The sequence below is a fragment of the Talpa europaea genome (genome assembly GCF_964194135.1).
Source record: "Talpa europaea genome assembly, chromosome: 11".
Classification (NCBI taxonomy): domain Eukaryota; kingdom Metazoa; phylum Chordata; class Mammalia; order Eulipotyphla; family Talpidae; genus Talpa; species Talpa europaea.
In genome coordinates this window covers 12,209,884-12,236,268 of record NC_140078.1, presented here as the reverse complement: position 1 = coordinate 12,236,268, position 26,385 = coordinate 12,209,884, and the positions used below count along the sequence as shown (strand labels likewise).

The window sequence follows — 26,385 nt, the reverse complement described above, 5'->3', positions numbered from 1 at the left end:
GACATGCACCTCAAAGGCATCTTTACAGACACATCACCCAAAGCAGTGAAAGTGAAGGAAAAAAACAGCTGGGACTACAACAAATTAAAGAGCTTCTGCACAGCAAAAGAGACAATAACCAAAACAAAGAGAAACCCCACCAACTGGGAGAACATTTTTGCACCCAACACTAATGATAAAGGACTGATCACAAAAATCTGCAAAGAGCTGATGAGACCAAACAAAAACAAAGAAAATAATCCAGTCAAAAAATGGGCAGAGGAGCTAAAAAGAAACTTCTCTCAAGAGGAAATACAAATGGCCAACAGGCGTATGAAAAAATGTTATCATTTTGCAGATGAAGAAACTGAGGCTCAGCCTGTCTCCATCATCGTTCAGGGTCAAAACAATAGGAGGCAGACCTAGAATTGTGATCTCAGGCTGATGCCCAAACCCACATTATTCTCATTTTTTTGTGTGTATAGGAGGTGAAGGATTCCATTCTAGACACTCTGGGGCCTCTGGCTCCTCTGTTCCTCTGTCTACAGCTGTTCATCCTGGTCTCTAGTGCGCCTTTGTCTGCCCCAGAGTCTCGCCCTGTGGCTACCTCTGATCCAGCAGCCCTGCATGCTCAGCTCTGATCATGTGATAAATCCCCCAGGAAAGCAAGGACAGGATTGTACCAAGGGCCCCCTGGTCATCCAGCTACCACGTTTTGTCCGTATTAAGACATCGATGCCTCTGCATGTGCACAGAACTGCAACTCTACAGAAGACAAGTTGGTACTTGAATCCTGGCTTCCCCACAACCTAGTCAAGGGTGCCTGGCACCTCCATGCTGAGAACAGCACTGGGTGAGAAAAAAGGGTAGGGCTTGGGGGTATGTGATTCTGAGTGCAAACCCTTGCCACATCTTGGATGTGAGATACAGACAAGTCCTCAAATCTCAGTGTCAATATTTAGGTAAACCCAACAACAGCACTATCTTGCGGGACTTATTGTCAGTGTTAGATGAGTCTGGTGCATCAGTAACTGGTAATTCTTTTTGACTTCCACCCTCTTCCAGGCTGCACTGGATTGAACAGCAAAGTTGCAGCAGAGTAGTAGGAGATGAATAAAACAGGGTGAATCCTGAGCCTCATCTTCATCCCTGCCTCAAAAGTCTAGGGCAGGGGTTGGCAAATGATGGTTTTCAGGGCAAATATGGTCCATTGTCTGCTTTTATAAAATAAAAGTGTCTTGGAATATATTCATGGTCACTCATTTACATATTGTTATGGCTGTTTCCACCTTGTAACTTCAGGGCCCACAATACTTACTACTGGCTCCTTTCAGAAAAAGTTTCTTGTTTTTATATAATTTAATTAAGATTTGATATAAATCTTCATATATAAAGACAAACACAGGAATTCTCTGGTCTTGTCAGAAGCGATATAAATGTATTTTCTATTTGTTTTAATATAAAAATGCAATTGGATAAAATGAGCTCTTTCTGTGGTAGCTCCCAAAACACAAGTTTGTGGATTCCTGTCTTGTGTGGGACCTTTCCCTGGTGAAGAGGCTTCGAGGCATGCTTGCTTTTAAAATAAAGTCCTCTGTTCCTCTACCAACAACGCCTTTCATCATCTTGCTGTGGTCCATTTTTTCTACTTCGTCTCTCGGTCATTACACAACATTTATACTACATAGACTTCTTATAATTGTTTATTTTGCATTTCCCCCACTAATCACCCCCCCCACAGGCAGGGATTTTTATTTGTTGTGCTAATTGTTAGGTCTCAGAGCCCTGCCAGTGCTTGATGCATAAATGAGAACCCCACAAATATTTGCAAAATGAATAAATGTGGATTTCACTGAAGTGATGGTTCAGTCAAAGTGTGCTGGAGGCTTTTATGTTCATGGAAGATTTGAGAACTTTTAGTGGGATGAGGTGGCTTCCCCATCTCTATGAGAAGGGTGTATTTTTCCTCCTTTAGAGATGAGACATCAGACTTTGGGTGACACGTGTCATCCAGGCTCTTGTTACAGTGCAGTTTCTGAGTCAGGTCTGAGCTGGGGCTTCTGGGGCTGCAGTCATAGCTGGTGGTGCATGAACCAACTTGGAATAGCACCCACTCAGGGTCTGTACCTCAAACTTGGCGAAAAGGAGTTAGACATCTGGAGATCATATGGGTCATTTCCTTTGAGTTCCCTTTTCTCCATTTCCCTGCATCTCTCACTAAGACATTTCGCTGCTCCCCACTGGGCTGCTCCCTGTACTCCAGATCTGTCTCCAGATCTTCCCTTCACATCCACCCCATACCGGCATCTCCCGCCTTCCCCTTTCTGACTCATGTTCCTCTTCTTTCCCTCCATCTGTACCCAGGACATCCTGATTCTTCAAGTGATCCATCTTACTTTCCTCTTCTGTTTAGGCCACACTGGTCAAGAAGAAGTGCTTTTCCTCATGGACCTCAATGGGTGGCTTCCCCTCCAAACTCTACCCTATGACCCATACAAGTGACTCCTCATAGCAGAGCATGACAGGTCATGCCCATACCCGCCCCCCCGCCCCCCTCCCATCTCTCTGAAGACCCACTACTATCAGCTCACTGCTGCCATGACCTTTTCTTCTCAGCTCTTGGTGTGATCCTCCTACCTCTCTGGTTGTTTGGCCAGTTTTCTCGTTCTCTGAGTTCCTAACTATGGTCAGTTCCTGAGCTGTCATTGAGTTTACACTGCAAAATCTGTGGCTTAGGATTGGCACCAGTTGAGAGGGCTTTGTTCATCATGGTACCTTGAACTACAAATACTTCAATCTGTTACCTATACCCTCATACCATTCGTCATTGATTTCACCACGTGTCTGGCACAGTGCACTGTGCAGAGCGGCTCTGTACACTGGCTAACAGAGTGGGAAGGTGCATAGAGGTTGTGATGGGTCACTGTATGCCCATCTCTACATTGAACACTGGTGCCATAAAAACCCCTGGAAGCCCAAAGACCTCCCCAGGGCCACTGCCCAATCCCCTTATGGTTTCTTAAAGGGGGAACAAAGAAAACATTTTGCAAGGCCAATGATGTGCCAGGCACTTTATACTATCATTTACTTCCCTCTCCAAGGTAGCTCTATGAGTTAGGTACTATTACCCCTATTTTAGCGCCAAGAGAAACAAGTCTCAAATTGTTCAGAAAAAATGGCTCAAGACTGCATACTGGTGAGTGATAGATATGGACTTGACCTCAGAGCTGTGTGATTCTGAAACCTTGTTCTCTTTCAAGAGGGCAACAAGATCCCACGTTGCCTGTATCTCCATTACCTGCTCCCGTCTGAGCTTGTGGACCTCTGGGTCCATGCACTGGGCACAGATGTGGGGTGGAGAGCCTTTTGCTGGCTCTGTTCTGGTCTGTGAGGTTTCAGCAGGTAATAATGACAGACATTGCCTTTCTCACAAGGCTCCAAGGGGTGGAGGAAGACATGGATTGACAGACAATATATTTGACTAAAGTCAGACATTCTGAGTTTTCTTTCATTCTACTATTTTGCTACCCAGATGTATGATTTCACATGCCTCAGTTTTCAAATGTGAAAACACATCTTAGGAATATGAGACTAATTCAGTATTTTTTAACTGCTTATTGCCAAGGGCATATTTCTAAAGTTTTTCTCTTTACTCTCCTGTTTTGTAAATGTCTGATTTAATGATGAAAAAAATCACATTAATTTAGAGTATAAAAAAATAAAAGAGACAATCAGCCATCTATAACCCCCAACACACTGATAGCTTGAGATAACTAATGCTAAACACCAAACAGATAATTCCACTTCAAAGCAAAGACCTTGGACATTTCAATTCCATGAAGCTGGTACTAGATAAAGCCTTGATTCCCTGTAGACTTCCTGAAATGTGGGAGCTGCCAATAGATTTTCCCCCCTCACCTTTCAGCCCCTAGGGCAACCCATCCTCCTAGTAGACACAACTGGACCTACGAGTTGCTGACATGCTGATCCATATTTAGGTTTGCAAGTCCTGCCGAAGGACTGGTTGATCTCTTGATGGAATTTGGGGATTCCTAACTAGAAAAACACAATGACAAAGGGGAGAACACCCTTTCAAATCTCCAAAAATGGGGTGGGGAGGAGGAATCCAAGATGGCAGAAACAAAAAACATGAATGATGATAGTGCATTTTCAAACGGAAAGTATCTATGCAAAACATAAAACTTTAGATCATGGGCAGACTTAGACAGAAGTGACTATGAGAAACCAACAGACACTTGGTTGGTGCAGGAAATGCATGCTACAGGTTCCCTTACTGGGCATGAAGCAAAGTTAAGACTGGGTCGATACTTACAAGTAATAGGAGTAGGAATAAGCATTTCTTCTATATATTGATGGGCAGTCAGATGAAGGAAATGTCCAAAAAGGGGGGAAAAGAAAAGACAAACAAACAAGAATTAGATTTATATGAAATCTTGATTCTTAGAAATGCACATAGTACTTCAGCACCCCTAAGCTAGGGGAGATGCAAGTTTCTCTGCTAATCATCTTTACTGAGAATCAGATATTTTCAGCAGTGGAAGAAATGGGAGATACCCCTCCATGATAGAAAAACTCCCTATTCCTACAGAAGAAGTCAAGTCTCACTTTGGCTGGTTTAATGATTTGAAAGATTTTTTATGGTCAACTAAAACTGGCTTCCTGCAATTATGACTTTTTGGTCTTGGGTCAGATTTCTGTGGACTTTGAGAAATAGTCTACTACTCTTTCACATGATCTAAGGAAAACCATAATGGCTCTGATCTTTTCTGTTTGTGGGCCAATCATGTCAGAATTTCTTTATTATGGTCATGCTAAAAGCAAGGAAACCCAAGTTGGGTCCCCAGTGATCCATATTTCCCAGGACTCACATTCTTGTATGGTGTCCTCCTGTACTAAATCAAGGATCATTCCAAATGGCTAACAGAATGTGAAAGAGTTACAGCTGGGATTTTCAAGAATATATCAAAAAGCAGCCTTGCAGCTCTCTCTGGGTTTCTAGAACTCTCCCGTCGAACCCTGAGTTTCTATGCAAGTATACTGAGATCACCATGCTGGAGACACTACATAGAGACCACACGGTGAGGCCTTAAGATTGCAGGAAGAAAAAGAGACGTCCAATCAGGCCTCAGTCTTCCCAGCCCCAGCCAATAGTATTGTACAAAATGAGACCCTTGCTATCAGGGAACAGAATAAGTCATTCCTTTCAAGCCTGGACTAAAGTGCAGATTCATGAGAAAAATGAGTCACTAAATTTTATGTCTTATTTTTAAGCTACTAAATTTTAAATAGTTTGTTATAGAGAAGTGGAAAACCAGAACAAAATTCAAACTTCACCATGAAAGAGGAAGACATGAAGGGAGAGGCATTCTAATCTTCAAACTGAACATAATATAACTTGAATAAACTCTCTGTATTCATTTCCTCATCTGTTTCTTATAGTAGTTGAATCTGAGCAGTACTTTTCAAATGACTAACAAATTAATAAAATAAACAAAACTAGTGTTCTCAGATCCTGGGGATTCTGCAGAACAGCCTCATTATAATAATAAAGAAGTGGGATCTGAGTGAGTAGGGTTTTGGGTGCCCTACCATCCATAAAAGTCAGAGTCTCTCCATTATTATCTATTTTGTAAATTGGAATTTCATTTAAGATTCTGAATGCCTAAGAATTCTACTTTCCAAAAGAAAACTTGAAAAATTACTACCTGAATTCTCTTTCTGATGTCTCTTCTAGCTCTTGGCTTCTGAACAATCAAATGACCCAAATAAGTCCATGATTTTTCTTTGTTACGACTTTTCTTAATATATAGGAAAATAGACAGGAATGCTTTCATTTTACAGACTTAGATACCTGACAATAACTGATACATTTGTGGTTTGAGAAAAATTGCTGAATAATTCAGGTCCCCAAATATCTATAGGAGTAGGCAAGAATAGTTTCCCTCCCTCTTGAGTTACTTGGTTAATTGCAAACATTATCTAGCTTGGTTGGCACTGGGAGATGGAGTCTTGATGTGCACAGTATGGGAACATGTCCTCAGAGTCCCAAGTTTCCCCCTTGACTAGGAACTAGCCAAGGAAGGGCCATCTCTAGACTTTCATTTATCAGAAGAGCCTAATCTATAGCTCCAGAAGGAAAGCAACTCTGAGAGATACGAAGCCACAGTGGAAGTAAAGCTTCATGCTTCCTTGGGGAACTGAGCTGAGGAAAATGAGCCCCAGCACAGCAAGATCTGGCTGCTTATAAAACTTCAACATTTTGAACCAAATGCCCAAGATGTTGAAAGAAGGTGAAGAACTCAGAATTGTGATGGGCAGGAAGAATCCATGCAAGTTGTTAAAACTTTTACTGACCATCTAGGTTGGTGCTGTGAGGGATAATCACTCTTCTGCACTGCTGCCTCTATGGTTCAGTACCTGGAAATGTGATTTCCCAGGGGCAGAAACCTGAGAATCCAGACACCTATATTCTACATCAGCAGTGGACTGGGAACCAAGAAGCAAGTGTTCTCATCCCAGCTCTTTTGCATGTCGCTGTGACTTCTTGATTCCTTCTCCTGAAATTGGCATGGATGACTGCCAGCTTCATTGGCTTTCAAGAGTGGAAGTATGATAAATTTTTGAATCCTAGAACTACCACTTGTTAACTGTGGTCTTTAGCAAGTCATTAAAAATTCCTGAGTTTCAGTTTCTCTTTCTCAATATTGGGGACAATAATGACCTATTCCCAAGAATGTTAGGTGGGTTAATGGATGGATGGATGATGGATGGATGGATGGATCTATGTACTAATCAGTGGATGCTACTGTAGGAGTAATATTACATTGTACTAATATGAATTACATTGAAATTACATATATGTACAATGCATACAGTCATTTAAGTTAATTATATTCACCTCAGTTAACACTAGATTATAATAAACACCTGCAATATGATAGGACTCAGTGAAGAATTTATGTTCCCACCTCATTCACAGATACAAGACTTCTGCTCTTCACTCTGTAGGAATTTAAAAATTGTAATAAAATAAGAATTTATGTAGTGCTTACTATGTGTCAAGGATTTTCTTGGTTCTTATCATACATTAATTCACACATTCATCAAACCACCCAAATAGATAGGTATTAATGTCATCCCCACTTTGCAGATGAGAAAACTGAGATAAAAGGGTTAAGTAACTTGCCTGAGATCTCAGAGACAGCAAAAGGATTGGATAGCAACATGGTTCTAAAGTTCATGTTTTTAACCACTAGCCTGTGCTGCCTTTGAGGAAAGAAGAACACAGAAGTGTCTCGAGCAGTGCAGTGAGCCAGGCATGTCAAATGTCTTCTCTCTTAGTTGTCCCTACAACCTCACAGAACAAGAGCTATTGTTGCCATTTTAACTGAGGTTCCAATAGGTCACTCTTCAGTAAGTCTAAGGTTTCGTGTTGTTCAGGTCTCTATCCTGAGCCAAGATTTTCTCAGAGTCAGCAGAACAGGCTGCATTCTTGGGGCCTCGGATGCACTCCATGTTCTAGAACCTCTGACTTTTCTGTGCTCCACCTTCAGGATTCACCTCTGTTTCTGGGCCACTTCCTCATGACCACAAGCCTCTTAATCTTCAAACCACCTCTTCCAAGTAGCTTTTCTGAGTTATCCTGAATATAACCAAAAGCCAGTACTAGCCTTGCCTCAACTTTAAGCAACTTCAGAATGACAGTTACTGATAAGCTTTGTTAATTGAGTATCTTTTCCCAATTAATTTCTAAAGTCTTCCAAGGCAAGGATTACAGTTCTTTACTCCGTGATCCAAACACAGTATACATGTGTGTTTTCTCTAAGGTTTCAAGAAGATTTACTGAAGGTCTAAATTTACAAGGATATAGCAATATTGCAAGTAACAGATTGCCTGAGACCAAAAATCCTGAGCAGGAAGACAGCTGTGCTCAGAAAAAAAATAAAATAAATATAAAAAAACCCAAACTTAATAAATCACATACTGCAGAATCTTTTACCTTCGGAAAAGATTGACTTTAGGCACAGTCTCCTTTTGTTTCATTTAAACAGATCTAAGTTATCTATTTAACCATCCATTTGATGAGCTAGTCATCCATCTAGTTTATAAATCCATCTCTCCATCTATTCATCCATCTATCCATCTATCAGTCCATCTGTCTGTCCATTCATCCAACTTTCCATCTATCCACCCACTTATCCTCCACTCAATTAGTCCATCTTTCCACCTAGACATCTATAAACCCACCTAACCATCCATTCACTCATCTACACATTCATCCAATAATCCAGCCATCATCCATTCAATCATATTTCCATTATTACTTTAGCAAAAACTTCATGAGGGCCTATTATACCTGTCTATGCCAAATGCCAGAGATAGGCAAATGAAATCCTGAAGCATTCCACATGATAATGATTGCTGCATATTAAACAGTAGGAAGTCACTTACATGCCAGTAGATTGCTAAATACTGTCTATGTATATTATTTAGACTATTTTATTTAATTAGCATTATGAGGATTATCCATGTTTTACAACTGAGGAAAGTAAGAGAAGGTACGTAACTTGCCAAAGTTTATATAGTTGGTAAATGGCAGTCTGACTTTCAAGGCATGCATTAATAATCACTATGTTACACTGTCTTCTGGAGTAATAAATGGTATGATAAGGCAATGCAGGGAGCTGTGGGACCACACCTAAAGGGTGGGGAGGTGCAACAGGGGAGGTGTGTATTATCTATGACATGAGTTGTAAAGGCACAGAGCAACCAGATGGAGTAAGGGGAAAGGTAATGACTGGCAAATGGAACTGTGTTCATGGAATGGATGGGTGGGTTGACAGGATGGAAATGTCAAAGTTGTGGCAGAGCCTGGTTTCCAAGGAACTTAAGGAAATTGGTCTCAGTCCCATAGGTCATTACAAGAAGCCAGAGAGCCAAGTGGCCAATTAGTATTTCTAGATTGATGATTCTGACAGGAATGCGAGAAAAAAAGTCAAAGAGGGAGAAGGATTAGGATTTTGAAAGCTACTACAAGGGTCAAAACAAGAGCTATTGGGGCTCTACTTTGCAATGATCATGGGCATGGAGAAGAGGAGGCAAATGTGAGAAGTGATTAAGCCCTAAAATGAGCAGGTGATTAAATATAAGCACAACGAGGAGGACTTCCCACTTTTTGGATTAAATAGTAAACAGAAGGAGGGCTCACTTTTCAGGGTGTGGGGTGAAGGAGCAATTTAGAATGATATTTGGGCTGCTTTCCTACCCCAAAGAACCACTCCCAATTTGCCACACAGGTCAGCATCTCAGCAAGTCCTGTTTTATATTTCAGCCAAGTTAGATGGTGTTTAAGACTGTGGATGCCATTCTCAGATTGCCCAAGTTTGAGGTCTAGTTTTGCCACTTACTGCTATATGATTTGGGGCAATTTTCTCAATCTCTACTTGTTTCAGTTCTCTGGTCTATCACATAACATAATGGAATAGTGGCACTGTCTCTTTTGGCTCATCCTGTAGTTAGCGTTTCCTATCACCTCACAATTTTTTCCTGGATAGAAAGTATGTTTCCTGAAGCTTAACCCATGGTCCATACATCTTTCGCAAACTTCCTGCCTTTTCCCTCCACCCCCAAGGCTGGCTGTACTCCTGTGCTCAATGTTGATATTTGGGGCTGTGTTCTGAGTGAAGCTTTGCTGCTCAGGAGATGCAATGTTGATCCTGGCCTCCATCTGTTCTAATTTCGCTGGCTCCTCCATTCTCCATTCAACATGTTTTTAGGGAATCCCCAGTTATTTCAAAGCACATTTGTCATAGGATGAATCAGAAAAGGCAGCTGATAGTCCAGTGGAGAAGATAAGAGGTGAATACAAATGACACATGAAAGGCAGACCATAACATTGAGAGATGCTCATAGAAAGGATCCAGATGGTGAAGAGATTGTGCCTAGACTGGAGATCAGGAAGGGTTTATAGGAGAAGATGGATTGTGAATTAGATCTTAAATATAGATAATGTCTAGTCCTCTGGAACTGAGGAACACGGGCATTGGATGAGGAGGAAACATCCGAAGCAAAGGTATAGGAGTGGGGTGAGACCTCAGAAAACATGCAGAATCACTGTAGGTGGGGGACCATGGATTGAAAAAGCTATGATTAGAACCTAGACATGTGCTTCTTCCCTTGTTCTGACCCCATGAACCACTGTTAAAGGTGAAAGGAGACTGATAGAAAATAAATGAATCCTGGTCTAGGCAATAGGCAACCCAGCTTCTGGTATTTTCCATTATTCTCTGCCTTTTACTATTACTGTGCTATTACTGTGAACAAATGTCTGGACATTTCTCTTCAGCTACAAGTTTCCTACCATCCTCTGGTCTTCAGCATCAAGCCCTTGAATATAGGAAACATATCTGGGAGTACAAGTTTAATTTTTGAAATACTGCTCTGACTACAGTATGGAGGGTAGGTAAGGGGTTGGATCAGAGTCAGGGGACCCATAAAATAAAGCCATCAAGATGAGGGCAGAGATGGTGGAGAGTAAGAGAAGAGGGCATGACTAACAGACTATAAACATGCAGGTTCCAAAGTGTTGGGCTGATGGATTCCCATCTGTTTGGCTATGAGGATAAGAAGGGGTGTCATTAAGATGGGGACACATGGCTGGGAAATGGCTGGAGGGTAAGCAATGATTTTGGCTTTGATAATGAAAACCCTGAAGGATTTTCAAGGTAGATGTCCAGAGGCAGATAATACAGGGCAGGGTAGTTCTGGTGAGAAAAAGGGTAGTTCTGGTGAGAAAAAGCAAAAGCAGAAGAACCTTCTCTCCCAGGTCATTTCCATTTTGAGTTGGCAAAACCACTAGGTAGTGTAATAAATACACAACTGAAGGACTGTGTGTGCAGGTGTATGTCGCTGGATGTTTCTGGGGTGGGTGGCTTGTGGGAGGACTTGATGGATGAGGTAACACTTGGAAGACCTATATTCAGGGGCTTGGTGATGAAGATCGGAGAGTGATAGGAAACTTGTAGCTAAAGAGAAATGTCCAGACATTTGTTCATGGTAATAGCATGCAGCAGTTTAAATGGAGAATGAACAAACTCATTAGGCCAGTGCCTTTAGCATCTTAACAGAATAGTGAAGATGGTAATAGCAACCATAGCAATAGCATTACTGATAGCAATGCCAACAGGTAACATGGTAATAGCAGATGGCGTATTAGCAATGGCTGGCATGGTACAGTCAATGGTCATGTGCAAGATGAATGTCCCTGTTGATCTTGTGCATTGTGATCCTTTGGTAGGTACAGGGAACAAAGCTTGACCCAAGAATTATCCCATGTGAGCATCAGAACAGCCACATGACTTTGCTGCGTCTCACAGGTGGGAAGGCAAAGCCTGCATTGGGATGACTTGCCTGTTATTCAGGGCTTTCTTCTCCTTTAAAACTTGTTCCTTTTAGGAAACTATGGACAGCATTCTGGCCAGCAGTAAGTGACAGACTCAATTAACCAATGAGGTTTCCCCTATATTTGTTTATGGGGCCAGGTCTGAAGAGGTGAAGGCGTCCACCCAGCCTTTCACTGTACTTTGGGGGCATCTTGAGACACAAGAAAACTGTAAGCTAATGGAAAGAATGTAGGTCCATGTTTAATCTCGCTCTTCTCCCATACTCATCTGTAAATCACTACTATCAACTAGGTCAGCAGAATGTCTCATTTTCTCAATAAGATGCCACACATGTAAACCCTGATCAGTACGCTGCACTCCTGCCCTAGCCCCTGCAAGCACATCTGAGTTTTGCCTCTTGGGAAGAAATGGTGATCATGTGATGTCTGCTGGTTGGGTCTATGGACACTTTTGATAGAGGTGAGAGCTGATGAAGACATGCAGGAGAGGTTAAAAGCATACAAAGTACTCGCTTTATGCTTGTTCCCACCCTGGAAAAAAAAAAACCCTTTCTTCCCTCCACAAAAGTCACACATTTCAGAAATAGCTGTTGAGAAGGAAGTGAAATTTTCTTCACAAGCTTACAGACGATGGTGACGTGGGTTAAGCCAGGCTTTAGAAAGAGCAAAATTGGAAGAGCGTATCTGACTTACAAATCAGTGGCAAAGAATGAGAACATTTCAGGTCTATCAAAGAAGAAAGCAAATCTATTAAATTGGTTACTTTGTCCAGGTAGACAATCCCAAACTCACCTATGCTTCCAAGGTGCCTACAACTTTCAGAAACACGTCAGTGATCTTATGTGAGTAATGTGCTTACTGCCTCCTGGTAAATTACATATTGTGTTTGACTTCATCTAATACCAAGTCTCTGGGACACACAATATGGCCACGTTTTATGGATGATGATGATGATGATGATGATATGATGATAATGTAGTACTGATATTAACCCGTTGGGGGCTCTTGACCCCCAATATTTACATAATATCGTCCCCTCCCTCTACTCTCTCCAACACTGAATGAGTAGATTGCTAAGAACCTTAACTCTAAGTCATTCTGTTAGCGGCCTAAGGAAAGGAGTGATTCTCTAAGGCTAATGATGTCAAGAAAGGACAAGGTCCTACTCATCAGATGCCTGGTCAGAGGGTGGACTGCCTGATTCAGGACAGAACACAGAGACACAGGAACATTCTGGGGCCAAGCAAGCAGGGAGAAGACTAACTGCATGTATAATAGGGACCCCAGGATTTTTGGCCTACTGATGACTGGAAATAGGGGACACTGTCTTTTTTTTAACTTCCTACATTTATATCCACGTGACTCCTTAGGCAGAAGCTGATATTTGTCTTTGGGACATTCTGTCCCTCTGTTCTGGTGGGGAGCAGGCTTCATGAGCACTTTCTGTCCTAATCATGGGAGCAAGTCCTCATAACTGAGGTACCCTGAGCTCTGTGATACCCAAACCAAGAGCTTCAGGATGAGATGTTAGGTAGTTCATCCAACATAAACATCACTGAACTGGGGCAGGGCACCTTGCAGTACACATAATTATAATGCACTGAAGTGTTTTGTTAGCTCTGGAGGAATGGGGGAGTGGGAAGGTGGAGACCAAAGTTGGGATCCGGGCATAGTGATGGAGAAGATGTGGAGGTAGCTGTGAGTATGGACACCTGGTTCCAGATCAGGGGCCAAGGATAGCTGGGCAGGAGGATGCCCTGGAAGAGTAGGCAGTGCTCTTAAGGGACACTGGTAGCTGGTATTCATCAGCTTTCCAGGATGAACACTTTCCCTCTGCCATTCTCTTGTGTTGTCCCCAGGCCTTGTGAATGTCTCATAAACAGAAGATGGCAGTGTGGTGATAAGGGAGAATCTCACCACAATGGGGATGAGAGGAATCTATCCAGCTTTCATGAGCAATATAGGCTAGAGCAAACACGCAAGATGTGATATAGCTGTCAGCTGATCAGAGGTGTCCAGGTAGACAGACTTTTGAGAGATGACAAATGGCAACAATCTAGTTGGAAATGTTTAGTGGGAAGTAGGCTACGCAGGAGCCTTCCCTGGAGACTCTTACACTGTTAAAGGCTTTATCCCTGTTCTGCAAAGGGCAGCCTGGGATGCTGCAGCTTGCCCAAAGGGAGATCAGGGATGAATGGAGGTGAGGCAGGTGAGGCATTACTTTCCTACATCTGAATTTCCAGATTCATCTGTGTTCCTGGGGGTCCCCAGTTATCTTAATGATGACCAATTACGACAGAGCAGTGGATGCTGAGAAGACTCATGTCATAGTCATTACATGAAATCCATGATACACCAAGGTGGCCCCGCCATAGGAATCACTGGCCCCATCTCAGGGTCACTCACTAAGCAGGCAAACACACCTTCAGACACCAACACAATGAGCCACCATTGGCTCAAGTACTTGAGGCCTCAGCAATCATATTGGAAGGTTCCTGCTCGGAAGTGATAGACAGAGCAAGATCCTAGACACGGGCAATGATGGGGGCACTTGGGGTCAGCAGAGTCTGTAGGGCAGCAAAGGAGACTCACCTCCTCTTGATGGTGAGCATCACACCGAGGAGAATGATGATGAACATGAGGAGGCCCGCGATCACACCGGCCATCTTCACAGTGTTGTCCACCTGCTTCTCTGGCTCTACTGTGTTAGAGTTCTGAGTAGAGGCTCCTAGGAAGGGAAAAGGGAAAGAGAAAGGTGTTGAAAAGACCTACATACGAGGCTAGATAATAATTTTAATGACAACCACTTCCATTTATTGTGCACTAACTATATGCCAGACATTGTGCTAAGACATTAGATACCTTATCCTCTTCATCCTTTGAGGTTTATACCTTGTGAGGTTGAAGTTATTTTATTGTGTTTTGCAGATGAAGAAATTGAGATGCAGAGAAATCAAAGTGTCCAAATTATACATACTGGGATGGGACATTGTCCTTCAGTGAGTCACCGGGGTATACTTTGTCTCTATGATCCAACCAGGGAATTACAGTTCCAGCTCTTGGATTCACATAAATTTTTCTAAATTCTACATTATTATTTCAAGTAATTAGTGAAAAGAGCAGCTTTATATTATGATAGCACAAGTAAAAGCACTGGATTTTTAAAAATCAACACATGAAATTTTGCTAAGTGACTTATAGGAAACAAATGGTTGGCAGAAATTTAGTATAGTAAAGGCAAATGTCCAGGTCAAAAGACACTTGTCACTGACTAATTCCATTTCTGGAATTTGGTACTGATGGCTCATGTTCTGCTCAGTATTAACTCACTGACTCCATTCCCGATGGAGTAAGGCAGAGGACATATAACATCCTCCGCTCCGTGCTGGACCACTTCATGGGTCCATCTTGGTCAGTCCTCATAAATGTTCCAAAAATCAGACACTGTTCTTTCCATTTTATAGATGAGAAACCGAGAAAACTTGCTCAGTCACAAAGCTTCTGAGAAAGGTCAGGGGCATGATTCTAAGGTTTTCTGACTGTAAATCTAGTCTCAACAGTCACAAACTTTGACTAGTCCCACCATGCCCCTCTCCCAGAGCTAATGCCACAGCAGAAATAGCAACAGAATGCCCAGCTTGGCCCCTTCCTACAGGATGCCAGGGAGCAGAGGCAACTTGCCCTTGTGGGCACCTACATGATCACTTCTGGAGGGTGTTCCAACACCCTAAGTAAATTTCTTCCCGCTGCTTTTCATATTCCCATTGATGCTGTGTTGTGAGAGGTGGCTTAAATCTAAAGAATCATCTTCCTGACCCACCCTGACTTTTTGCCATATCAGCACCTGCCCATCCTTCCTCAGAGACTGCATCCTCTTTTGTTGACTTTGCCTCTGGGAGAGCTCCGTGCTCTCTTCTCTAAATTCTGATAATGCTCTGCAACACTCTGCACATCCCCCTGTGTTCCGGTATTATTAGTTATTTCTTTCCCCATCTGTCTCCTCCAGTGGTCTGCAAGGTCCTCAGGGGCAACATTACGCCTCTTTTATCTTTGTTTCCTCAAGTTAGTGCAGAGCCTGGCTCGTAATAGGTGTTCCCTTAATGTTTGTGGTTGTTCAATGTTTAGCTGAAGGAATGACATCTCTGCCCACACACATTTGTTCTCATGGAACTAAATTGAGTTTCTCCTTTTTTCAGCCATGTGTTCACAGAACTCAGCTGAGTTGAAGGAAGGCTAATGCCCATAAGCTATGGTTCTGATTCCCCAAGCTCACCGATGTCTGTGATGTTTAAGAACAGCCCTCCAGCACAATGATGCATCTCCTCTTCTTGCTTAAAAGCATCAACTGTTTCCTTTGCCAGAGCACTTGCCCCAGTCTCTCTTGTAACTTAGCTAAGCTGGGTTTACTTGAGTCAAGTCTCCCTAGAGAACACAGAGAGTCTTCCAGAACAGCATGCACATACTATTCATCTCTCTAATGTCAGCTTCTAGCATTGGCCTCCCTCATAATTGTTGGTTAACAGATGATTATTAAATGACATAGAGGCTAGTGAACCACAGTTGCTTGCTTCATTTATTCATCAATCATTCATTAATTTGCTCCTGATTTCCCACGTACTGTGTGCTAAACTATGCCTACTATGGGGTCAGAGGCCTCCTCCTGGAAGGACTTATGGATGGAGGATTTTATTTAGTTCCCTTCATCAGCTAAAGGCAAGACCAGTCCATCAAATCCTGGGAATAAGTATGGTCTGCTGATCTTTAGCCTAAAAGTTCCTTAGGGAGTTAGTCAACCGCCTGCTTGGCAGCTCTGGTTTCACATATCACAGTGCTGAATAGCTGGGTCTCATTCTGAGTAGCCTCCCTTCCCCTTTCCCAGTTTGGAGACATGGTTTCTGAGAGATTTCTAGTCCAGGTGTACCAAGATTCCTCAATACAGCCAGAGGCTGTTTTTTGTTTTGGATTTGGAGGGAGAGCTAGCTCTGGAATATTCACTCACTGGTATCGCTAAAGTTTACCTAGTGCTGCTACAAGATCCATTCTAGAGATTGGGGGTGCAAAGATAAAGGGGCCCTGCAGAGGATCCTATTATCCTAGGAGTGCGCTTCACATTTCATCCTTTCAATAAATACTCATAAGCACCCACAATACAGACATTTGGTAATGCAGTGGAAAGCAAACAGATTCAGTTTTGCTCTCAACAAACCTACAACTGGTGGTGGGTGGGGCTCAGGGGATAGGTTTAATAAACCAAGAATCAATAATAGTAAGTTGTCAACTCTGTTAAGGATTGGGACGAGAGGCACATGACATGTGGAAAGTACCTAGTATGGAGATGAATCACTTCTGAGAGGAAGTAAAGTGGCTGGTGGGTGAGCGCCAAGGGACAGCAGCAATTACTAGGCGAAGGGAGCAGGAGGGGAGCACATAGGAGCAGCAGAGGAGCCAGCACTGACTAAGGCTGCGTGAGGAGCCTGGTGCATTCAAGAATTGAAAGAAATACAGTGTCACGAGGATGAGAAAGCAGGGAGAGTATGGGGAGAGAAGCTGGAGAGGGCAGCCGGTCTCGGCTGACACTGAGTCACAGTGAGAGTTTCTGTTGTACCCCCCATAAACACAGAGAGCCATTTAGGAGTTGTCCACAGAGCAATGATTTGGTCAGATCTGTATTTGCAACAGGTCATTCCAGATTCATTGTGAAGGCAGGTGGCTTGGAGAGAAGAGTTTTGATAAAGGATAGTTGCTCAAGTGACGGCAGTGGCGCTATAACAATAAAAAAGGTATCTCTCTCTCTATCTATGTATCTATCTACCTATCTAGTCTGTTGATGGATTAGCTATGGGGAATAAAGGAGAGAGAACTGTTGAGGATGACCCATCTTTGGTTCTTATAACAAGGTGAATGATGGTGTTGTATATGAGTTCAGGAAACAGAACAGATTTAGAGGGAAACTAAAACAGGGATGTTTGGGATAATTTGAGCTTGATAAATCCTCTAGAATAGTAGACAGTTTAAAATTCAGATCTGGATCTCCAAAAAGAGGTCTGAGTAAGTGACCCATGGAGAGAATAAAGAGTGAATTCAGTAGCAGGCTTAGATGGAGACTTGAGAGTCTGCAATGTTTAGTGAATGGGCAGAGGAAGACAAACTGCAGGGGAGACAGAGAACAAGTGGCCAGACAGGTGAGAAAAAAGCCAGAAGAGTGACCAGGGACCAAGAGAAGTTTGATAAAGGAAGGAGTAATCAGCTGTGTCAAATGCTGCTCCAAGTGTAGAATCAAGCTCCAAACCCAAAGCAAAATGAAGATCTGGTATGAGTATTAGAAATTCATTTCCAGGTATATTCCAAGGTTGTGACCATCAACCATATTAGGACATCCTTGAGGGTTGCAGAGAAATATCCAGGGGCTTCAGGGACACTGTCTGGAAGGCCAGAGGCCAGTGGTTTGGATAAACCAATGAGTTCAGTCAACAGGTATCTGAGCTGAAATCACAGACTATATATGGAAGTTATTAGGAGGAGTCACGCTTGGCCGGTACAGCTGGTTTTCAGATACAGGAATGTGGGCTGCTCCGCAACATGGCAAGTCCTACTCTTATTTCAGACCCTTTAAAGGGCACCTGTTCTAGCCACTAGGGCTGTGTGTGAAGGGCGTGTGCTGAGAATGTTTAAAGGTGATACAGGGCTCTGGGACCAAAGGCCAAACAGCATTCACATGTGGCTTGTACATCTGAGAGCAGGGAAGGTGGGAGAGATAGAGGTGGGTTAGTCCTTATGCACAGTCAGAAGTGTGTTCTGGGGCTACATTAAGGCTCAATGGAGCAGATCAGACTGTGTTAAGATTTATAGGGGAGCATATCAGGGGTGGCGAATGATATGACTCAGGCAAACATGGAGCACCTCATCAAACAGAAGCTTAATTACTAGTACTTTTCAAAAACAGCTTAAATGTACTGACCGAAGACTGAGTGCTGAGCAATGTGCTAAGTACTTTTCTTATATTATGTAATTTAGTCTCCACAAAACTCAACACAGAAGGTGTTCGCTTTATTTTCCCTCTTCGACAGATTAGGGAATGTCGCAAAAGGGTCATGTGACCTGTTCAAGGTCACATAACTAGTGAATTTTAGAGCTGGGATTCTGTGTGTAGTGAACAATGATGGAGTTGTTGTTAAAGTAATGGTTCCATAGAGAAGGTTGACCATCTGACTCACTGGCTGGAAATCCAAGGGATCTTTTCAGAGACATAGAACAGGAATTCTTTCTTGTTGGATTACTTTTGCCATAACCTCACGCTTTTCACAACAGTCAAACTATCAATCCCCAATCCCTTCAAAAAGGTTTCCGGACCAAGGTGATTTTTGTCTATTCAGCCGGGACCGGGATTCTGGGAACTGGGAGAAGGGGGAGGGACTTGGATGTACCCTCTTCATCTCTGCCCTCTGCTGGAAGCCAACCTGAGACTAGTCCAAGTGAATCAGATCTGGCAACTAGGCACCAGGTGGTAGATTTATCCAACTGGACAGCTCTCAGGCTCTGTTGGAGTCCCCTGTGTGATGTAGTCATCCAAAACAATCTTGTGAACTCAGCCTGCATGGACAGGAGGCTACTGTCTCCAACATGAATCTGCATGCCCAACCCTCTACCCCGACCAGCTGTGTCCTGAGTGCTCTGAGCCTTTCCAAAGGCTGAGCCCATCCTCCCAAAGCAGCTGCTGCTGCCTCTACTCTTTCCACAAAAGCTATGGCAGCTTAGAATCCAGTCTCCTCCTAGCTCCAGTCCAGAGTCCACATTTGACTTTCAACATGCTACCCCTTCACTCTTACATATGGAAACCTGTGCCCAAGGTATAGCTCTTGGTCTCTTGAAGTCTATCCTCTACTCTCAATACTTACTCCATATAGGGCCCTGTCACCAACTTCTGCATCCCTATCATCTCCCATGCCACCAAATAAACATCCCAGTTGATTTTCCTTCCCAAGAGATCCAATGGCCCTGAGATCCAATCAGGGCAATGCTCTATTCCACACTAGTCAGATTACTAGTATTAGAGGCTTGTACAGTTGTGGAGACCTCCAGGTTGAAGATGGGCCAAGAGCCTTGACATGCAAGTGCAGTACAAAGACCAGAAGCATTACCTGGGAGCACATCACAAACACAGACTTTTGGGCCCCATCCTAGATCTACTGAAGCAGCATCTGCATTTTAAAAGGATCTCTAGGTCACTCAGGTACACACCGAGGTTCAGAAATCATTGACTTTGGAAGAATGTTAGTAGGAATCAGGATTTTTCAGCATAAAGAAGGCAAGAGTCAAGTGATACCTAATCCGTGCCTCCAAAAAGTTGAAGGATCACAGTGGAAGATGCAGTAGGTTTGTTGGTTCCTTTAATTTCAAAGGTCAGAATTAACAGCCATGGGTAGATATGGATAGATTAGGGCCAACACGTGGGAAGGTTTTAAAGAGTAACAGTTATCCAGCTGAGGTTTGAGTCCAGGCCTTTATGCTGCAGCATGGTAGTGTTAGGAGCGTGTAAGCAGTCACAGTTCCCGGGTCCCATTGCAGAGTTAGCTCTCCTTTTACTTCCCACCCTGTCACTACCTGTTCTCACCTCCTGAGCTTCCTGGATGCTTAACCAAGCCCTCCATACCTCATTTTCATGGGATGCTCACTTTCTGCTCTACTACTGACCCTTCCTCACACATTAACTCAGCTTCCCTTGATTCCAGTGATACCCACACTCTGGGTGAGAGACATTCTCTCCATTATTCTTAGAGCCATGGATCTCCCACCCAGTCCATCTTCCAACCCTCCTCGTTACCCACAGAGGTCAGAGAATGTGTCATCGAGAGGGAAGGGCACTGTCTGAGAATGGAGTGGCCTCCCACCCAGCAGAGGGGATGACATGACCTTTTGCACTCCTTTTGATGGGGAGATGCCACGGTTTAATGAGATTGCTCAAGAGCAAAGGGCTTCAAGTCAGAAACACACAGGCTTTCCTCGGGCTCCATCAGAACCTGGTGATATGATCTTGATCAAAGTTGTTACCTTCATTTGCAAAACAGAGAGCAAACACCAAGTTCAAAGGGATTTTCTAAGGATCAAATATAACATCTGAAATGAAAATGCATGATAAATTCAGTGGAACTGCTCACACTGTGGCAGCATGATGGCATGACTTTGGAACTTGGTTCTAGGGTGGCTGTAGGGTTTATTTTTTTTTTGTCAATAGACTGTGTGTACACTGCAGGTGCTAGGGTGATGCTTCCTTGCAACCTGCTGCCTGAGTTTTTCTGATCCCAGGATGCAGGCAGGTAGCATCTCTCTAGGGGTTCACTTCACAGACCTCCAACAGGCAAGGCCTGTATCAGGCTTTCATCTAGATGGTTTAATGACATACTTTGGTACCAAGGGATTAATGATTCATTCTCAAAGTGTTTTCACTGGCTACAGGCCCAATTCTATAGCTTTCCTTGAGAGAATTTCCCCTGAAAAGATATGGAGCAAAAATAGAAGCCACAGATAAAGAACATCTAATTGCAATTGATAAAACCAAGTGAATCCCGCCAGAGGCATAACCCATGCTGGTGTTCATGGCTGATGGTAAAGAAAGGAAGCCGGCTCTGGGGGATACAATTCCTGAAAGCTGCACTCCTGAAAACACAGTTGTATTTAGCGATCCAAGGGCATATTATCCCCAAATCTCACCGTGCTGGCAGTTCACCCTGTCTACTTAATGACTTCTTTTGTTGAAGAGTTTCTTGGTCTTAACTCTGGCTTTGCATGCATTGGGCACCCAGTAGAGAAAACCTTTGAAACCCTGACTCTAAGCCGCTACTTCTATGCCAGTGAGGATTTTAAGCATTGCAGGCATCTCTGATTATGGGGGCTTTTGCCAAGAGGAAGCAACAGGGAGAAGATGAGGAAGCTGGGCAACTTTCCGGCTTTTCTAAAGTCAGGTACGTACTCTTGATTTTGCTGGAAGTGAATTCTCAGAACAGTAGGCTATTTTTAAGATGGAATTGAAGTCCAAGATAGGAAAAGTAGTTGGTAGGGAAGCATCTGGATACTTCATTAGATTCAAGCCTCTAGACTTTACAAATTACATCCCAAGGCATTTAGAGCATTTGTAATTGTGATCATGAACTGCTTTGGCAGTCTTTGAGGATTGAAATTGTAGCGAACAGGAGGGGTGAAAGAAGCCTGGGGAGAAACAAATGCTGTTGCTGACATTTTTTTTTAATGGAAAATGTGGATTCCAGATATTTCACACAAATAAGTGTGATGTTGATACAGGGGGGAAAATATAGACTGGATGATTAAATCAGATTTTTTTTTTCACTTCCCATTTACTGAAGGAAGGAACAATCACTAGAAACCAGCAGAGTTCTATATCAGTCAGCATCCAACCAGGAAAAGGAACCACCTAAACACTTAAAATGGAGCACATTTTACCATAAAATTGGTACACAGGGATCAGGAGGGGATGGCGAGACAACCCAGAGGCCAGCAGCCCTTACCATTAGGATCCCTTACCCAGTCCAGACTGGGATGCCAAGGACAGTGGAGAGGTCATCAGGCTTAGAGGTCAGGGTCATCCAACAGAAACTAAAACTCTGAAACCTCCAAAAGAACTGGAATGGTAGGGAGGAGGTTTCACCTCCTTCTTGCTCTACAGTTCTTGTCTCTATTGGCCACAGCCAAAAGCCAACTGACATGGGGCCCAGAAAACACAGCCTGTGGGGTCCCCTGCAAGCCCCAGCACAGCAGGTGAAGAACAAAGGATGGACATGAGACAGAATGGGCCCCGGGCCAGCATGGCTTTCCTGTGAACAAGCAATGTTAGGTTTACCTCTTTGCCACGTCTGAGACATATATGGACTTGTCAATCAGAGAAATGCCCGGTACTGTATCTTAATTTCAGCAAAGTCAAGGCCACGTGGGAGAAATTGTGGCTGGCTTTCAGGACAGCCCGCTGCTAAACTGGGCTGTATCCAGAAGGTGGCAACATAAGAGTGAGGCTATCTGACCAATACCATATTCCAGTATGCAAAACTGGAATATTAATAATAAAGAGTGAACACATATTTAGAGCTTTTACTACATTGCTTGAAGCCCTTTACATAATACCTCTTTTAATTCTCAATACAACCCTATGAAGGAGGTTCTATCAATATACCCATTTCTAAGATGGGGAAACTAAACCCTAATGAGTAATAGTAGCAAGTGGTAGAGCTTGGATTTGAAGTCTGGTACAGAGTTTCCTCTCTTCAAACGCCTTGACTACTCTGTCACCATTCTGATATGGGGAGATTGTTCAGCAGAGACATCTGGCTGTCTTTTCTCAACTATGTGGAAGAAAGAAGCAGACTTGTATTTAGGGGATCTAGAATCATCTTGACCAAGAGGATTAAGATATCTTCAGGGCCTCCCTGGTGGTGCAGTGGTTGAGCGCTGGGTTGTGAAGCTGCCTGCAGCCTCTGCAACGCTGGTTCGATCCCCAGCCGCTCCCCGGCCACTGGAGGAGGGTCCACATGGCGCGCAGACCTCTCCTGTCACCCGCTGCTCCCCTCAGCAGTGTACTTTGGTCCTTCTGCCTGCTCTGCTCCCTGCTCTGGCTCTGGTGAATTCTCTCACCCTCCAGCGCTTCTGACTGTACCCAGTGCTTGTATAAATAAATAAGTAAATCTTTTAAAAAAAAAAGATATCTTCATATTTATCCTGTCCCTGCTGAGTTTCCCACCTGCTGGATCATGCAGTTCTACTTTTTACCTGCGTTTCTTGAAGATAATCTCTCCTCCTGCTCTCTCACCCACATATCTTATTCTAATATCTAAGGGATTGATGAACATGTCATGTGAATCTTGTTATATGGGTCAAATTATACAGACTTGCTCAAATGATATTTAAACTTGACCTTTTTAACTTAAGTTCCCTCATCCGTTTCACTTTCCTTGTATATCAACCACCATCTCCAAACACTTAATAGATTGGGTTTAGTTTTATTATTAATCTCTGGGTTTTCCTTGATATTTAGCAACCAAAGCTGCCATATAACTCCCCAGGGAGATCAGCTTTATTCGAATTTAGGTGAGTGTTTTCTGCTTTATTTCCAACACCCTTTCTTTGATCTCACAATGACTAATTTTTAAAAACTGCTAACGACCTCCCCCACATCTCAGAACAGTGAGTACCTCCCTCACCGGATCTGGTTGATAATGGAGTACTTGAGAAGGATTATTCCATCATTCGCCTAAGTGACATCACCTAGAATGTTTCTCAAGTAATAAATAAATTGCCTCAATTCGTCATATGACAGTAATTGCTTTTAGCCCAGATTTAACTCAGAGTCAATGTCAAGTAGCTGGAAACACTACAGAGACATGGGTTTGTCAAAGATCGCTCCCCCTTTGCTGGGGAAAACCATTTAATAAGGACTGAGTTAGGTGTAAAGAAGATACAGGTTTCTAACATCCCACACTCTCTCAGTATTACCCAGCCTTACAGGCAAAATTGACTTCATCACAGCCTATCCAAAGAAAATGGCTAAATATTGCTGACAGAGGTTGCCCTGGTTTTCAGTCTTAAATGGAGGGTAGCACCCTTAAGATGGGAATAGCTTTAATTGATTGTTGGAAAGCACTCCAGACACACAAGTAAAAATACCCCACTGTGTTGATTCTATGTGGTCCCAATCAGTGTCCAGACCTGGATAACATGTGGTTTGTTTTGCACAGCACATGCTCTGTGCAAGTTAATTTCCAATTCCATCATGTTACACACAGGAGGAAAGTGACTATATAAGACCTTTAGGAGGAACCTCTTTTGGGCTCAAGAAGGCTCCTTTCTTCTGAAATATTTTTAATGCATTTGGAATTTAGCACAATTCCTATGGAAGACCAGCCCTTCCCAGTTGATGCCAGGCATTGCCATTACTGACACATCTCTTATGGGGCATGCTTAGCCCAGGGCTTCATCACTAATGGGCTGGGAATCCTCTGTACATCCCCATGGGCTCAACTGCTCCTTCTCATATTTAGGAGGCACTAGAGCACAAGCGCCATGACCCTAGCCTGTGACCAGATGAGGTAGTAATGGCAAGAGTTTCCAAGAACTACTAAGAGCCCAGGGGTGGATGCATTCTGTAGACTGGCTTAGGTGTCAAGCCACAGCTAAGGTTAAAGACCAAATTGTGGGTGAGGCAGAAGTCAAATCTAAAAGACAGATCAGGAGGCAGCCTGGGCCTTGGAAAACATATTCTGCTGGTTTGTCTGTATCCACAGTGAGGGATCAGCCTATGCCTGGAGCTATGCTTGTACTTTAGGCATAAACAAAATTTAGCCCATGGCCACGGAACCAGACAAAGCTAGGCAATCTTCAAATGAATGAGACCTATCATGCTGGCCTTATCAAAAGAGAAGTTCTCGACATTGCCTCCTATGAGTGGTGCTGGGCTATAATGACATTGGGTGCAGCAAGGTGCTGGGCACTGAGGGAATTCAGAAGACCCTACTATCTGGTAGTTTATCACTTAGTGGGTGAGGGGAGTGTGCAAATAAAATACCAGCACTCAGGCTGATGGGTGCTAGGCAGAGCGTGGCCAGAGGAGGGCAGGCACAGTGGAGTGCCTTGTCATCAGCATATGGAACACGTGGGCATCCCTGAGACCACCTGCTGGCCTCCTTTCTTCCCTCCCACCCTGCTCCCTGTGGGCCAGAGGAGAACTGTCCTGCTGATGAGGAGGATGAGGCTGTCAGCTCAGTGCCAGAACTGGTCCCTGCTGGCAGGAGTCTGTGCGCTGAGCCTGGAGCCCAGGGGCTCACAGCAGGTTAGCCGAGTCAGAGAGGAGCACCCATGGCCTGCGTTGGGGATTAAGGGTTTAGTCTGAAGAACAGATGTAAGAGAGGAGAACACACATTCTTTCAGATGCCCTGAGGCAAAATGATAGTCCCTTCAGACCATCTCAGGCGGCCAGCATGAGAGCTTGTGGCCACAGCGAAGGCACTGTATTTCTTTCCTTTTTTTAATATATATTTTTTAATTTTATATATTTTTTTACATCATTTTTCATCTTGGTTATAGTCCCCATACAATTCCCATCCCACTTGTTTAGAACCTACTTCCTTCTCCCTGCCCCCACCCCGCCCCGTGTGTCTCTGATTTATAGTTGCTTGTTGATTTTGATTTTTACTTTATTATAATTAGTCTTTTTCCCGGTCCCTTATTTAGATTTTCTAAATTCCTGCCATGAGTAAGACCATCTGGAATTTTTGTTTTTCTTTCTGGCTAAGCTATGGAAACAAACCAAATGCCCCCAAATAGATGACTAGACCAAGAAGATGTGGTACATATACACCATGGAATATTACTCAGCGATCAAAAAAGATGAACTCATGCAATTTGCAACAACATGGATGTTGCTGAAAGGGATCATGCTCGGTGAAATAAGGCACTGTAATTCTTGCTGTGGCTGTCAGGGCGACTGTGGAACAGATGTGCTGCCTCAGCAGCAGTCAGCCTGCGACAAGCACCCAAGACAACCAGGGATCACCAACTGGTCAAACGCCAGGATACTGGGAACAGGCTACTGCAGCCTGGGAGGTGAGGCAGAGGCCAAGGCCAGGGTGTGACAAGCTACAGATGCTAAGACTATGCAATGCCGGAGGCAGAGTTACAAAGCAAAGACCAGTCCTGCAGCAAATGCAGATGACAGGAAAAATGGAGACCCCACGGGGAGACAGGCTGACCCCAAGATTCCCTGGGATGTGTCTCCTTGCCCTGGTCTCCTGAGGTCTGCCCACTGTAAGGGCTCAGCTCTGGACACTGGACCCTGCCTGCCGCCAGGAGCTCAGGATCACTGTGTTCCCAAGTATTAATCATTTCCCAGGGCCATGGAAAAAAGGGACCACAACCTGAGTGGTTTAAAACAACAGACATTTACTGACTCACAATTCTGGAGGCTGAAAGTCTGAAATCAAGGTGCC

The 26,385-nt window shown here is 43.6% G+C and overlaps 1 protein-coding gene across 11 annotated transcripts in view; it reads right to left on the bottom strand.

The window, feature by feature from the left end:
* Positions 1-26,385, bottom strand: part of PTPRT (protein tyrosine phosphatase receptor type T) — a gene marked incomplete at both ends in the record, with an annotated part of 916,214 nt that overhangs the window by 116,158 nt on the left and 773,671 nt on the right. For 8 of the 11 annotated variants that reach the window (XM_084248172.1, XM_084248169.1, XM_084248173.1 and 5 more), the window contains 2 exons: positions 4,313-4,342; positions 13,994-14,129. In XM_084248172.1, the coding sequence (XP_084104298.1) occupies positions 4,313-4,342; positions 13,994-14,129 (166 nt within the window). The remainder of the gene's footprint in view (positions 1-4,312; positions 4,343-13,993; positions 14,130-26,385) is intronic. The other 3 variants (XM_084248178.1, XM_084248177.1, XM_084248171.1) reach the window with 1 other exon arrangement.